Source organism: Conger conger, chromosome 7, assembly GCF_963514075.1.
Source record: "Conger conger chromosome 7, fConCon1.1, whole genome shotgun sequence".
Taxonomy (NCBI): domain Eukaryota; kingdom Metazoa; phylum Chordata; class Actinopteri; order Anguilliformes; family Congridae; genus Conger; species Conger conger.
This window is the reverse complement of record NC_083766.1, coordinates 61,903,976-61,922,908: the sequence shown is the minus strand read 5'-3', so window position 1 is coordinate 61,922,908 and position 18,933 is coordinate 61,903,976. Positions and strand designations below refer to the sequence as shown.

General features: G+C 44.9%; 1 protein-coding gene across 1 annotated transcript in view; it reads left to right on the top strand.

Moving 5' to 3' along the window:
* Window positions 1-5,601: 5,601 nt before the first annotated feature.
* Window positions 5,602-18,933, top strand: part of LOC133133585 (nectin-1-like) — a 14,654-nt gene continuing 1,322 nt past the window's right edge. Inside the window, exons 1-2 of the mRNA XM_061249685.1 lie at window positions 5,602-5,774; window positions 6,859-7,212. Coding sequence (XP_061105669.1) covers window positions 5,714-5,774; window positions 6,859-7,212 — 415 coding nt within the window. The 5' untranslated portion in view covers window positions 5,602-5,713. The remainder of the gene's footprint in view (window positions 5,775-6,858; window positions 7,213-18,933) is intronic.

The window sequence follows — 18,933 nt, the reverse complement described above, 5'->3', positions numbered from 1 at the left end:
ACTCACATACTCAGTTACTCACTGACTCACTGACTCACTCACACACTCGTTCACTCACTCACTCACTCACATACTCAGTTACTCACTGACTCACTGACTCACTCACACACTCGTTCACTCACTCACTCACTCACTCACACACGCACACACCCTCTCACTCACTCACTCACTCACACACACACACACACACACACTCACTCACTCACCCACTCACTCACACACTAACTCACTCACTAACTCACTCACACACTCACTCACTCACTCACACTAAGTCATTGACTCACACACACTCACTCACTCACTCACACACTAACTCACTAACTAAATCACTCACTCACTCACACACTAACTCATTGACTCACACTCACTCACTCACTCACACACTAACTCATTGACTCACACACACTCACACACACTCACTCACTCACTCACACAATGACTCACTAACTAACTCACTCACTCACTCACGCACTAACTCATTGACTCACACTCACTCACTCACTCACACACTAACTCATTGACTCACACACACTCACACACACTCACTCACTCACTCACTCACACACTAACTCACCAGCTAACTCACTCACTCACTCACACACTAACTCATTGACTCACACTCACTCACTCACTCACACACTAACTCATTGTCTCACACTCACTCACACACACTCACTCACTCACTCACACACTAACTCACTAACTAACTCACTCACTCACACACTCACTCATTGACTCACACTCACTCACTCACTCACACACTAACTCATTGACTCACACTCACTCACTCACTCACACACTACCTCATTGACTCACACACACTCACACACACGCACTCACTAACTCACTCACTCACACACTAACTCACTAACTAACTCACTCACTCACTCACACACTAACTCATTGACTCACACTCACTCACTCACTCACACTAACTCATTGACTCACACACACTCACTCACTCACACACTCACTCACACACACTCACACACTCACTCACTCACTCACACACTTACTCATTGACTCACACACACTCACTCACTCACACACTCACTCACACACACTCACTCACTCACTCACTCACACATCTAACTCATTGACTCACACACACTCACTCACTCACACACTCACTCACACACACTCACACACTCACACACACTCACACACTAACTCATTGACTCACACTCACTCACACACTAACTCATTGACTCTCACACACTCACACACACTCACTCACTCACTCACTCACTCACTCACACACTAACTCACTATCTAACTCACTCACTCACTCACACACTAACTCATTGACTCACACTCACTCACACACTAACTCATTAACTCACACACACTCACTCACACACTCACTCACTAACTCACTAACTAACTCACTCACTCACTCACACACTAACTCATGTACTCACACTCACTCACTCACACACTCACTCACTAACTCACTAACTAGCTCACTCACTCACTCACTCACACACTAACTCATTGACTCACACTCACTCACTCACTCACTCACTCACACACTAACTCATTGACTCACACACACTCACTCACTCACACACTCAGTCACACACACTCACACACTCACTCACATACACTCACTCACTCACACACTCACTCACACACACTCACACACTCACTCACACACACTCACACACTCACTCACTCACTCACACACTAACTCATTGACTCACACACACTCACTCACTCACTCACACACTAACTCATTGACTCACACACACTCACTCACTCACACACTCACTCACACACACTCACACACTCACTCACTCACACACTAACTCATTGACTCACACACACTCACTCACTCACACACACTCACTCACTCACTCACTCACTCACTCACTCACACACTAACTCATTGACTCACACACACTCACTCACTCACACACTCACTCACACACACTCACTCACACTCACACACTAACTCATTGACTCACACTCACTCACTCACTCACACACTAACTCATTGACTCTCACACACTCACACACACTCACTCACTCACTCACTCACTCACACACTAACTCACTAACTAACTCTCACACACTCACACACACTCACTCACTCACTCACTCACTCACACACTAACTCACTAACTAAATCACTCACTCACTCACCCACTAACTCATTGACTCACACTCACTCACTCACTCACTCACACACTAACTCATTGACTCACACACACTCACTCACACACTCACTCACTAACTCACTAACTAACTCACTCACTCACTCACACACTAACTCATTGACTCACACTCACTCACTCACACACTCACTCACTAACTCACTAACTAACTCACTCACTCACTCACACACAAACTCATTGACTCACACTCACACACTCACTCACACTCACACACTAACTCATTGACTCACACTCACTCACTCACTCACTCACACACTAACTCATTGACTCTCACACACTCACACACACTCACTCACTCACTCACTCACTCACTCACACACTAACTCACTAACTAACTCACTCACTCACTCACACACTAACTCATTGACTCACACTCACTCACTCACTCACACACTAACTCATTGACTCACACACACTCACTCACACACTCACTCACTAACTCACTAACTAATTCACTCACTCACTCACACACTAACTCATTGACTCACACTCACTCACTCACACACTCACTCACTAACTCACTAACTAACTCACTCACTCACTCACACACTAACTCATTGACTCACACTCACTCACTCACTCACTCACTCACACACTAACTCATTGACTCACACACACTCACTCACTCACACACTCACTCACACACACTCACACACACTCACTCACTCACACACTCACTCACACACACTCACACACTCACTCACACACACTCACACACTCACTCACTCACTCACACACTAACTCATTGACTCACACACACTCACTCACTCACACACACACTCACTCATTGACTCACACACACTCACACACACTCACTCACTCACTCACACACTAACTCATTGACTTACTCACACACACTCACTCACTCACACACACACTCACTCATTGACTCACACACACACACACACACTCACTCACTCACACACTAACTCATTGACTCACTCACACACACACACACTCATTCACTCACTCACACACTAACTCATTGACTCACTCACACTCACACACTAACTCATTGACTCACACACACTCACACACACTCACTCACTCACTCACTCACACACTAACTCATTGACTCACTCACACACACACACACACACTGACTCACTCACTCACACACTAACTCATTGACTCACTCACACTCACACACTAACTCATTGACTCACACACACTCACACACTAACTCATTGACTCACACACACTCACACACACTCACTCACTCAGGTTTAGCAGGCTGAAGGGGGGTCTGTCTCAAGTAGCTGACATCGGAGGTGCTGCGTCAGAGTGGTGCTTCGCATCAACGACACTGTCTGTCCTTGTTGATGCTGTTTTATAAGAGTACACAGACAAGGCATGTTCTTTGGATTACGCTGGATAACTGCACTGAGTCAAACCCAGAACAGTTTTCAATGGAAATGTAACATTTAAGCGCCGCACAGTTTGGAAAAGATGGGTCTCCGTAGTCTACCTCACGATGCGGCCGGTGGCTCTGATGATGTAAATCCCTCAGTCCGCCACCAGGGGGCAGTATTGGACAAGGTGACACCACAAACAGCCTGTGTTTTGCGGAGGAGACACATCTGGCACAGACGTAGAATGTGATCAGGGCTTGCAGGACCCAGATCCTCAAACCTGGCCAATATTACTGCCTGTTTTCCGCTCTGCCTGATTGGTTCATTGGTTGATTGATCTCACTGACCGGCCAGCAGTCACACTCCCCTGGTGTCCCTGCTATAAAACCAGTCCCCGATTGGAGGGGAAGAAGGAATGCCAGTCCCTGATTGGAGGGGAAGAAGGAATGCCAGTCCCTGATTGGAGGGGAAGAAGGAATGCCAGTCCCCGATTGGAGGGGAAGAAGGAATGCCAGACCCTGATTGGAGGGGAAGAAGGATCGCCAGCAGCACTGGTAATTTCAGGACCTCCTGTCCTATATGTGATCGTACATTTCAGCTGTGTTTCTTGAAAAGACGTAGAGCAGGAGTGCACAGCTCCGGTCCTGGAAGGCCGGTCTGCGAGCTGGTCTTTGTTCCAATCGGTTACCTTAATTTATTTTTCCGACAGCTCTGGAAATTACGCTGGTTGACTCCTGCACTGGAGCAGAGTAGAGTCTTTAGGACACACTAGCAGTCTGCAGCTGTAGCTGGTGCATATATAAATGTCTGATCAAGACATCCATCCATTCATTCGTTCATTATCCTAACCCGCTTATCCTGAACAGGGTCGCAGGGGGGCTGGAACCTATCCCAGCATACATTGGGGTGAAAGGCAGGAATACACCCTGGACAGGTCGCCAGTCCATCGCAGGGCACACCCAACATTCACTCACACACTCATACCCACGGGCAATTTAGACTCTCCAATCAGCCTAACCTGCATGTCTTTGGACTGTGGGAGGAGACCGGAGTACCCGGAGGAAACCCACGCAGACACGGGGAGAACATGCAAACTCCGCACAGATTCGAACCCAGGACCTCCTTGCTGTGAGGCGGCAGTGCTACCCACTGCACCATTCGTGCCGCCACGATCAAGACATTATTTAGCTCATAAAATAATTCAGAGCAGAAGTTGCCACAAAGTCCTGAAGCGGATCGGCCCTTGCTCTGCACCCCCGACGTGGAATGACAGCGCCATCCCATCATGCACCTGGCTCCTGCTGAATGGCTCCAGCGAGGCAGGTGTGGGCTCGGTCAGTTCTTGGATTGGAGGATGTCTGTGAAAACTCAGTTGCTGCTTGAAGTGGTTTTGTGGGCCAGTAGGGGGCAGTCTTCCCTCAGGTCAGAGTTCCCACAATGCCCCAGCGCAGTGATGGGGTCATTAAAGATCACTAAAGGGAGGTTCCCCGGTGTCCTGGCTAAACTCGTTCAACCTGTCAGCCCCTGATTAATTTACACAATACACAGTTCTTGTGTGTGGTGTGCGTTCTGGTGCAAAATGGCAGATCACCCAGGTGGGTGCTTGAGTTGAGGCGAGTTTCCCCTAATCGTTGTAAAGCACTATGATTGTCTATCTATCTATCTATCTATCTATCTATCTCTAATTTAAAAAATTCATTTACTGTGGTCTAATCAAGAAAAGAACCCCGCAGTACAGCTACTAAGCTACCTGAGATAAACATAAACGTAAAACAGCACACCTTCCGCTGAGAACGCATTGCTGCAAGAGAGCACGTCTGTCATGACTTCCTCTGTGAAAGGTCAGGCGGTGACGCAGTTCTCATGGAAACGTTGGTTAAGTTAATCGCCTGATCAATTCTTGGGGACTTCTTCGGTTCTCGGCGAGCGAAGTGTAAAGCGGAGCAGTCAGAACGTCTGACTCGTCTCGCCGCCCCATTGGCTGAGATGAAACGCGTTGCTGGGAAACGGCAGAAGCCGATGTGCGGCCGTCTCCCCGCAGGTGATGCTCGGCGCGGCAGCATCGCTGTGGTTTCTGTCTGCAGAGCAAAAAGCGGCGGCTTCCTGTGAGAGACGCTGACTGAGTACTCTCTCGCTTTCAGTTTAAGTGCTTTAACAGCCGTCGGGAGAGAGGAGAGCTGAAACATGGCTTCGGACGGGAGTCTCACAGCCATCGCCATTTTACTCTTCTCCACCTTCACCCAAGGTAAGTCACCGCAAGGGAGCGAGCGGGAGAGGTCTAATCAACTGTAGGTTGCTTTGGATGAAGGCTTCAGCTAAATAACAGTAATGTGATGCGATGGGAGTGAGAACGGCTCACGTAAAGTGCAGTGAGTCTGTCAGCTTTAACTTGAGGGTATGCATGTGTGCACTGTGTGGAAATGACGGCCCTTTAAGATTGTCCAAATACATATGGACCTCACTGTGCCTGCCTGTGACTATCTATGATAAGGGTATGCAGTGCTGCCAATGATGAACAATTCTTTTCCAGGCATTTTGATCATGCATGTGTATCTGGGAATGATTTATGTGCGAAATGTATAAATATTGCAATATTCTCTCTCCTCTCTCATACCCTTTTTTCCATAGGAAAACCCTTTTGAGTACTTGAATCCTCTATCATCGTTGTGAAGTGTGAAAGCTCCCATGACAAAGAACCATTTTGAAGTAAAGAGCTCATTTATGAGACAGAGAGAGAGAGAGAGAGAGAGAGAGACTAGCACAAATCACTAATTATCAAAGTTGTAATTTGCAGTTAGGACAGCTTTCCCCAACTCTGGTCCTACAGTTTGTGTGTGCGTTTAACAGTTTGTGTGTGCGTTTATGTGTGCGTTTAACAGTTTGTGTGTGCGTTTAACAGTTTGTGTGTGCGTTTATGTGTGCGTTTAACAGTTTGTGTGTGCGTTTGTGTGTGCGTTTGTGTGTGCGTTTAACAGTTTGTGTGTGCGTTTGTGTGTGCGTTTATGTGTGCGTTTAACAGTTTGTGTGTGCGTTTATGTGTGCGTTTAACAGTTTGTGTGTGCGTTTGTGTGTGCGTTTAACAGTTCGTGTGTGCGTTTATGTGTGCGTTTAACAGTTTGTGTGTGCGTTTATTTTTCACCTGAAATCCAGTGAGAAGGAAAGACGGTTAGCGTTCAGTTCCCTGTGAAAATGTGGCAGTGCTCACGGTAAACGTCCGTCGCTTTTCACCGGTCCTCTGGGTACAGAACAGTACCTGTGTGTAAACAATAACAGAATGCACACAGACTTAATGAAAATGTTCGGGGTTTGCCTTTTGTTTCTCTTGTCAGGTCATTTCGGGAATTTGGATCGCTCATATTCGGTCAATGTGACCGAAGGCCAGCCGGCCACACTCCCGTGCCGAATGGAGGATGATCACGACGAGTACAACCTCGTGCAGATCGAGTGGAGGAAAGTGGAGGGCCACCAGGAACACAAGATCGCCATTTACAACCCCAGTCATGGACCTCCACATCACTTCTGGAACAACGTCTCCATGGTGTTGGAGAAATCTGGGGAGGAGTTTTGGGGTTTGTCCCTGGTGCTCCCGGATCTGGAAGTGTGGCACAGCGGGGTGTACGTCTGTGAGCTCGCAACGTTCCCCGCCGGGACGGTCAAAATCAAGGCACACCTGCAGGTTACAGGTACCAGCCTTCCCATCATGCCCTGCCCGTCATAACAACCCCATGCAAAACAGATTAAAAAACCAGGTGGAGTTCAGTTCAGTTCATTTCTGAAATACCCATTACATACTGTGAGGACTTATTGACAAATATTTAATTGTTTCAATTCATTTGTTGAAGTGAAGCAAGTTAAAATATAACTTTTAATATGACCCACAAGTAAAGATGCAACATTACTATTACTAAATACTAATAACACGAGTGCGCTGGATTAACCGCACCGACCAAGAAACAGCACAAATTCTCACACACAGGCTACGTCCATGACACGACCCCAAGAAGTGAGTTACAAAAAATCATGAAGAATATAACCATAAATCATAAAAATACACTTACCCCGAATCTCCAGGACACAAATGGCAACTGTGTATAAACTAACACCCTTCCAGCCACATGCGTGTGTGTAAGTACACGTAAATGCGCACGTGTGTGTAAATGCGTGTGTAAATGCATGTGTAAATGTGTGCGTAATGGTCTCTGTTTCGGGACAGCTGCTCAGGTCTCCGCCAGGGTTACGCATCGGCTGGTCACCTCTGGGACGACGGACAGGCCGCTCCTCCTGACCGTATATATCAGTTTATTCTTTTGTCTTTCTGCACTGATAGTTTAAAGGGTATCACATTCTTTGAATAACTCCTATATAACTCCTTCATATGTAGTACACAGCACACAGCATTCATGAGTGATTATGTCAATAACTGCAAATTGGCACATGGTGTGTCATAGCTTTGTCAACATTCATGCAGTAAGTGGGGCGGCCTGTAGCGTAGTGGTTAAGGTAAATGACTGGGACCCACAAGGTCGGTGGAGCCACAATAAGATCCACACAGTCGTTGGGCCCTTGAGCAAGGCCCTTAACCCTGCATTGCTCTAGGGGAGGATTGTCTCCTGCTTAATCTAATCAACTGTATGTCACTCTGGATAAGAGGGTCTGCCAAATGCCATTAATGTAATGTAATGTAATGTAATGTAAGTGACATTACCATGATATACCAAAAGGAATGACACTGTGTGTGTCAGGGGTTCCAAACTCCAGTCCTGGAATTGGCCGCTGATTCATAGGAAACCGCAAATACCAGCAGACACTGCAGCCCTCCAGGACTGGATGTTGACACCCCTGGTATATGTCATCAATGTTGGCAGAACACACCATATACCTATTTGAGGTTATTGACAATAAGCACTTATGAACTATGTAGGGCTTATGAATGAATTATATAGCTCTTATGTAGGACCCTTCAAAGTGTTACTGTTTAAAGACATACAATGCAGGATTATTTAGCCTGGCTGTGGTCCTGTGTTGACAACAAAATACTCCTCCATCATCAACTCCCCCACTCCTCTCCATTTTGTATTTTATATCTATTTCTATACTGCTTTTATTTTTATATCTCTTTTATATCTTTATATAGTTTTTTGATAGCTGTTGCCATTGAGGAAAAGCAATCGCAAGCGCTGTTGGCTTTTTGTTTCACTTTGCAGTACTCTTGCTTCTAGTAGCGACCTAGCTGTTATAGATACACATAATGCTTCATAGACACCAGAGCTAGCTGTTATAGACACAGAATGCTTCATAGACACCAGAGCTAGCTGTTATAGACACACAGAAAACTTCATAGACACCAGAGCTAGCTGTTATAGACACACAGAATGATTCATAGACACCAGAGCTAGCTGTTATAGACACACAGAATGCTTCATAGACACCAGAGCTAGCTGTTATAGATACACACAATGCTTCATAGACACCAGAGCTAGCTGTTATAGACACACAGAAAACTTCATAGACACCAGAGCTAGCTGTTATAGACACACAGAATGATTCATAGACACCAGAGCTAGCTGTTATAGACACACAGAATGCTTCATAGACACCAGAGCTAGCTGTTATAGACACACAGAATGCTTCATAGACACCAGAGCTAGCTGTTATAGATACACACAATGCTTCATAGACACCAGAGCTAGCTGTTATAGACACACAGAATGCTTCATAGACACCAGAGCTAGCTGTTATAGACACACAGAATGCTTCATAGACACCAGAGCTAGCTGTTATAGACACACAGAATGCTTCATAGACACCAGAGCTAGCTGTTATAGATACACACAATGCTTCATAGACACCAGAGCTAGCTGTTATAGACACACAGAATGCTTCATAGACACCAGAGCTAGCTGTTATAGACACACATAATGCTTCATAGACACCAGAGCTAGCTGTTATAGACACACAGAATGCTTCATAGACACCAGAGCTAGCTGTTATAGATACACACAATGCTTCATAGACACCAGAGCTAGCTGTTATAGACACACAGAATGCTTCATCGACACCAGAGGTTTGAGATTCAGGTGTGAAGACAGTCTGGCCAATCGGTTGCAGTAACTGCTCAGTTAATTACCATACCAGGGAGAAAGTAAAAACCAGTGCCGGATTTGGATTTGAGGGGAAGATTTGAGGGTTTTACTGTAAGGCTGTGTGGCAGATCAGGGCAGATCCGTTTTGTGATTTTATCCCACTTAATTACTGCAGTGTGACAAAAAAGTGCCCCTCCTTTCAATTCAGACAAAAGCAGCCATCATCTAGAGCTCAACAATCTCAACAGTGGATAAATCTAACCCAGCACGGCTCAGTCTTAACGCACAACAGACTTTGATGTGGCTACACATTTCGGAAAAACCTCCATGTTTCCGTGTTTGCAGCATTGTGATGCAGAGATGCTTCAATGAAAATAATAAATGAATCATATTAAAGTTAGCCTCATGTGAATGTTTGTCCCCAGCCAAATAAGTTTTAGATGCAAATCACCTCATGCACCCAGCTTGTAACCCACCCACCCACCCACCCACTCACCCACCCACCCACCCACCCACCCACTCACTCACTCACTCACTCACTCACTCACTCACTCACTCACTCACTCACTCACTCACTCACTCACTCACTCACTCACTCACTCACTCACACACTCACACACACTCTCACACACTCACACACACTCACACACACTCACACACTCACACACTCACACAATGACTCACTAACTAACTCACTCACTCACTCACACACTAACTCATTGACTCACACTCACTCACTCACTCACACACTAACTCATTGACTCACACACACTCACACACACACACTCACGCACTCACTCACTCACACACTAACTCACAAACTAACTCACTCACTCACTCACACACTAACTCATTGACTCACACTCACTCACTCACTCACTCACTCACTCACTCACTCACTCACTCACTCACACACTCACACACACTCACACACACTCACACACACTCACACACACTCACTCACTCACACAATGACTCACTAACTAACTCACTCACTCACTCACACACTAACTCATTGACTCACACTCACTCACTCACTCACACACTAACTCATTGACTCACACACACTCACACACACACTCACTCACTCACTCACTCACACACTAACTCACAAACTAACTCACTCACTCACTCACACACTAACTCATTGACTCACACTCACTCACTCACTCACTCACACACTAACTCATTGACTCACACTCACTCACTCACTCACAGACTACCTCATTGACTCACACACACTCACACACACTCACTCACTCACTCACACACTAACTCACTAACTAACTCACTCACTCACACACTAACTCATTGACTCACACTCACTCACTCACTCACTCACACACTAACTCATTGACTCACACACACTCACTCACTCACACACTCACTCACACACACTAACGCACTCACTCACTCACTCACACACTAACTCATTGACTCACACACACTCACTCACTCACTAACTCACTAACTAACTCACTCACTCACACACTAACTCATTGACTCACACTCACTCACACACTAACTCATTGACTCACACTCACTCACTCACTCACTCACACACTAACTCATTGACTCACACACACTCACTCACTCACACACACTCACACACTAACTCATTGACTCACACACACTCACACACACACACTCACTCACTCACTCACTCACACACTAACTCACAAACTAACTCACTCACTCACTCACACACTAACTCATTGACTCACACTCACTCACTCACTCACACACTAACTCATTGACTCACACTCACTCACTCACTCACAGACTACCTCATTGACTCACACACACTCACACACACTCACTCACTCACTCACACACTAACTCACTAACTAACTCACTCACTCACACACTAACTCATTGACTCACACTCACTCACTCACTCACTCACACACTAACTCATTGACTCACACACACTCACTCACTCACACACTCACTCACACACACTAACGCACTCACTCACTCACTCACACACTAACTCATTGACTCACACACACTCACTCACTCACTAACTCACTAACTAACTCACTCACTCACACACTAACTCATTGACTCACACTCACTCACACACTAACTCATTGACTCACACTCACTCCCTCACTCACACACTAACTCATTGACTCTCACTCACTCACTCACTCACTCACTCACTAACTCATTGACTCACACTCACTCACTCACACACTCACTCACTCACTAACTCACTAACTAACTCACTCACTCACTCACACACTAACTCATTGACTCACACTCACTCACTCACTCACACACTAACTCATTGACTCACACACACTCACTCACTCACACACTCACTCACACACACTCACTGTTAAGTTATGTGTTGTTTTTTCTGTGCTTTCCCCTAACTTGAAAGGGGTTGACTGGGCTTGACCAGAGTTACACTGGGACTTTACTCTTTACTCCAATGACCAGACAGAAAATTTCTTTCTCCTTTTATTTTGGATTTGAGTCACTTTCATTGATTGAAGTAGCAGTAACAGTAGCTGCAGCAGTAGCAGCAGCAGTAGCTAAAAAACCTTTGGAATGGTGGAAAACACAAGATGGGCAGTTATGAAAGAATATATATACACTATTGTACAAACATTGTACAAAAGTAAAGAATACATTTTTTAAGTATGTACTGCCCCTCTAAGCACTTGGCTTCTTCATAAGAATGAATCGGATGTCAAACATTTAAATGAAATCCATCAAACACTTTAAATCAAACAATCAATTGCCATCCTGAGTTGGATATACACATTGGGTCTCATTCATGAAACGTGAGCTGAACGAATTTGTGTGTAAAATGCGAGTAGAGGGAAATTTACGGGTTTTTGGCATTCATCAATATGTTAGTAGCTCCGATCTTTTCGTAGCTACTAACAAAATCTACACCTGCTGCTGACCACGCGTAGTGCTTGTGTAAATTCAAGAATGCACATAAATAATGCTTGTCACTATTGGAAATTTACGTTTTTATTCATATTGCGCTCTGTTATGTAAACAATACGCAGATGCCTTTGAAACACGTGATATGAACATGACAATTAAAAATGTAATACATTTAGTTAAATTAGTTGGCAATTAGCAGGTTTAAGATCCAGATTAGGTTCATGATTGTGAATTATCTATGAAAATCAACTCAATAGATTACACATTCTTTGTCATGCATTTGCTTACATAAACCGGAAAAACTTTCATTCTGTTAATGTGCAACTGATCTGTGAGGCACACGCTGCTACTCAGGCCGTTGTGGAGCGCACAAACGGGGTCTTGAAGGCAAGATGGATCTGCCTGGACAATAAAGGTGGTACCCTTCTTTATGCACCCGTGAAGGTGTGCAAAATAATATTAGCCTGCTGTGTCCTGCACAATGTGACCATTAAACAGGGCCTTCCCCTGCCTGAAGTCCCCAATACAGAGGAACGACTGCCTCCGGAACCAGCTCTTGGGCCTCGAGATGCGGCTGCTATACAGACACGCCAGCAACTTGAAGAGCAATTTTAAGGTAAGTGTTGCTAAGACTGAATAAGCTGTGCACATTTTAGGCCGACAAGCTTTGCAAAAAGTTAGTTTCATTTGTATTTTGTTTTATATTTACATACAACATCCTGTTTCAGTAGGCTACCTCAGTTCATTTTCAGGTCATGCTCTTTAAAATGTATACAAATAGGCTATATTTAATTATCAGAGTAAAAGAGAGTAGCTTGATTATCTTGTAGTAAATACGTGTTTTCCCAGGATAAACACAGACATCACACAATACTGACAACATAACACTTTATTGTTGAGGACGCAAAAGTGCCTTGCAGATTTCCTTCAAGCTGGTGTTAATTTCTTGGAGGGACGTGTTGATTTGGTTGACTGCTGTAAGTAGACTTTCTTGATTCCTCAGGACCTCATCGGTAAGGTCAGCCGGATCACCTCTTCGGCCTCGGTACCTGGGTGCAGCAGGAGCAGCAGCGGCGGCAGCAGGTGGTGGAGCCACATCATGGGAGGAGCACTCGCCAGCTAGAAATATGACACGTTTGTTTTTTTTCGTTTTATGCGTGGCTCTTTTTTCATTTGAAAGAAACATTAAATAAATCTTATTTGAAAAATGTTTAATTTACGTTGGCTGCAGACTTATTTTTACATTACGTTACATTACGTGGCATTTAGCAGACGCTCTTATCCAGAGCGACGTACAACAAAGTGCAAATCAAACACAAGAACACGTGCAAAAGTGGACCCGAGAGGACAGTACAGTTCCGAGTCCTAGTGTAAACATACAGAAATTCAGAACCCTTGAAGAGTTGTTTGGAGCTGTACAGTATAAAACAGAGCTTTAGGCTATTAAGATTCAAATAATTTGAAGACGATGCATACAAAACTGCAGTTTTATTTAACTGAATGTTAAATAGCTCTACATTCCGACACTGATATCCATTACGCACCATATCGCACAATATAACATTACTGGTTTCCCGTTTCCACTTCAATCCGAAGAGAAACCCCCACAAATGTTCTGTTTGTTTGGTGGGACTGTACGACCTAGGTTAAACTATACTAACCACCAAGCTCTCAGTAATGGTTTTCAGAATGTATTATGATACAACAATTATCACCTTACCATCTGGGTTTGATGTTGTCTCCAGTGGAGGCATGCCGGTGTCTCCGTCAGGTATAATTCCTGACAGAGAGGTCTCCCCAATAATGCCAGCGATGCGCTCGTCAGCAGGTGATATTTGTGCCTGTGAGCCTCCTCCTCCTGTGGCTGATGCATGCGTTTCTTTGCCTCCAGTTTCATGTCAAACCATTTACGTTTAACCTCGGATATGGTTCTATTGTCTACAGAGGCAACATTAACAGCATCTGTCACCTCCTTCCAGGCCTTCGCTTTGCCTGTCCCTGTCACAACACCACTACTGATAGAAGAAAATAAAATATTTTTTACCCAATAAAATATATTTCACCCAAGAAGATTTCGATCTCGGATTTTATATATATATATATATATATATATATATATATATATATATATATATTTTTTTTTTCTTTCTCTCTCTCTTTCCTTGTTTGCGCCATGATGACTGACAGGTCGACTGGATGCGCCTACACCTCCTTATATGTCTATTCAGGGGCGGGGATTTATGCTAATTGCTGATTACCGGGAGCGCGCTTTCACTTTACGATGGATTGGCATTCATGATCATACACACGTGTTTACGATCAGATCTGAGTTTGCCGTGGCGTTCATGAATCCGGAGTAGGTTTATGTGCAAATCTGAACATAGATTTACTAATGTTTCATGAATGAGACCCACTATATATAAACCCATCAACAATTTGAATCAAACAATCAATTGCCTTAAACTGACTTGGATATTTCAAACAAATAATTGCACCAAACAATAAATAAGGAAGTCCATTCTCACCGTCAGTCACTCTGGTCTTTGCACAATTGATTTAGCACCACTGTTCTTTGCAGGTCTTTCCTTCACCAGTGTGTTTGTTGAACTCATTTCTCTCTGTGGAACTGCAGACCAAAATGGGTGCTGAGTGTTTCAGGTGAGGGGCTGGGTGATTAGTGAATTTCCTTCAGCTGTTTAGGCAATTGACTTTGCTAATATATTTTTCTCCACTGGGGGGAGCGAACCCATGTTGAGATGGCTGAGCTCCTCTCTAGAGGCATTCTTCTTTTTCCTTTTTTATCTATTTATTCATTTATTTTTGTGCAGGATTTGTTCTGTGGAGTTTGCCAAGACGCTCACACACTCACTCACACACACTCACTCACTCACACACTCACTCACACACACTCACACACTCACTCACACACACTCACACACTCACTCACTCACTCACACACTAACTCATTGACTCACACACACTCACTCACTCACACACACACTCACTCATTGACTCACACACACTCACACACACTCACTCACTCACTCACACACTAACTCATTGACTCACTCACACACACTCACTCACTCACTCACACACTAACTCATTGACTCACACACACTCACACACTCAATCACACACTAACTCACTCACTCACACACTAACTCATTGACTCACTCAAACTCACACACTCACTCACTCACTCACTCACTCACATACTCAGTTACTCACTGACTCACTGACTCACTCACACACTCGTTCACTCACTCACTCACTCACACACACACACACCCTCTCACTCACTCACTCACTCACTCACACACACACATACTCACTCACTCACCCACTCACTCACACACTAATTCACTCACTCACTCACTCACACACTCACTCACTCACTCACACTAACTCATTGACTCACACACACTCACTCACTCACTCACACACTAACTCACTAACTAAATCACTCACTCACTCACACACTAACTCATTGACTCACACTCACTCACTCACTCACTCACACACTAACTCATTGACTCACACACACTCACACACACTCACTCACTCACTCACACAATGACTCACTAACTAACTCACTCACTCACTCACGCACTAACTCATTGACTCACACTCACTCACTCACTCACTCACACACTAAGTCATTGACTCACACACTCACACACACTCACTCACTCACTCACTCACACACTAACTCACTAACTAACTCACTCACTCACTCACACACTAACTCATTGACTCACACTCACTCACTCACTCACACACTAACTCATTGACTCACACTCACTCACACACACTCACTCACTCACACACTAACTCACTAACTAACTCACTCACTCACACACTAACTCATTGACTCACACTCACTCACTCACTCACACACTAACTCATTGACTCACACTCACTCACTCACTCACACACTACCTCATTGACTCACACACACTCACACACACTCACTCACTCACTCACTCACTCACACACTAACTCACTAACTAACTCACTCACTCACTCACACACTAACTCATTGACTCACACTCACTCACTCACTCACTCACACACTAACTCATTGACTCACACACACTCACTCACTCACACACTAACTCATTGACTCACACACACTCACTCACACACTCACTCACTAACTCACTAACTAACTAACTCACTCACTCACTCACTCACACACTAACTCATTGACTCACACTCACTCACTCACTCACACACTAACTCATTGACTCACACACACTCACTCACACACTCACTCACTAACTCACTAACTAACTCACTCACTCACTCACACACTAACTCATTGACTCACACTCACCCACTCACTCACTCACTCACACACTAACTCATTGACTCACACACACTCACTCACTCACACACTCACTCACACACACTCACTCACTCACTCACTCACACACTAACTCACTAACTAACTCACTCACTCACTCACACACTAACTCATTGACTCACACTCACTCACTCACTCACACACTAACTCATTGACTCACACACACTCACTCACACACTCACTCACTCACTCACACACTAACTCATTGACTCACACACACTCACTCACTCACACACACACTCACTCATTGACTCACACACACTCACACACACTCACTCACTCACTCACACACTAACTCATTGACTCACTCACACACACTCACTCACTCACTCACACACTAACTCATTGTCTCACACACACTCACACACTCAATCACACACTAACTCACTCACTCACTCACACACTAACTCATTGACTCACTCAAACTCACACACTCACTCACTCACTCACTCACTCACATACTCAGTTACTCACTGACTCACTGACTCACTCACACACTCGTTCACTCACTCACTCACTCACTCACACACACACACACCCTCTCACTCACTCACTCACTCACTCACACACACACATACTCACTCACTCACCCACTCACTCACACACTAACTCACTCACTCACTCACTCACACACTCACTCATTCACTCACACTAACTCATTGACTCACACACACTCACTCACTCACTCACACACTAACTCACTAACTAAATCACTCACTCACACACTAACTCATTGACTCACACTCACTCACTCACTCACTCACACACTAACTCATTGACTCACACACACTCACACACACTCACTCACTCACTCACACAATGACTCACTAACTAACTCACTCACTCACTCACGCACTAACTCATTGACTCACACTCACTCACTCACTCACACACTAACTCATTGACTCACACACACTCACACACACTCACTCACTCACTCACTCACACACTAACTCACTAACTAACTCACTCACTCACTCACACACTAACTCATTGACTCACACTCACTCACTCACTCACTCACACACTAACTCATTGACTCTCACACACTCACACACACTCACTCACTCACTCACTCACTCACACACTAACTCACTAACTAACTCACTCACTCACTCACACACTAACTCATTGACTCACACTCACTCACTCACACACTAACTCATTGACTCACACACACTCACTCACACACTCACTCACTAACTCACTAACTAACTCACTCACTCACTCACACACTAACTCATTGACTCACACTCACTCACTCACTCACTCACTCACACACTAACTCATTGACTCACACACACTCACTCACTCACACACTCACTCACACACACTCACACACTCACTCACACACACTCACTCACTCACACACTCACTCACACACACTCACACACTCACTCACACACACTCACACACTCACTCACTCACTCACACACTAACTCATTGACTCACACACACTCACTCACTCACACACACACTCACTCATTGACTCACACACACTCACACACACTCACTCACTCACTCACACACTAACTCATTGACTCACTCACACACACTCACTCACTCACTCACACACTAACTCATTGACTCACTCACACTCACACACTAACTCATTGACTCACACACACTCACACACTAACTCATTGACTCACACACACTCACACACACTCACTCACTCAGGTTTAGCAGGCTGAAGGGGGGTCTGTCTCAAGTAGCTGACATCGGAGGTGCTGTGTCAGAGTGGTACTTCACATCAACGACACTGTCTGTCCTTGTTGATGCTGTTTTTTAAGAATACACAGACAAGGCATGCTCTTTGGATTACGCTGGATAACTGCACTGAGTAAAACCCAGAACAGTTTTCAATGGAAATGTAACATTTAAGCGCCGCACAGTTTGGAAAAGATGGGCCTCCGTAGTCTACCTCACGATGCGGCCGGTGGCTCTGATGATGTAAATCCCTCAGTCCGCCACCAGGGGGCAGTATTGGACAAGGTGACACCACAAACAGCCTGTGTTTTGCGGAGGAGACACATCTGGCACAG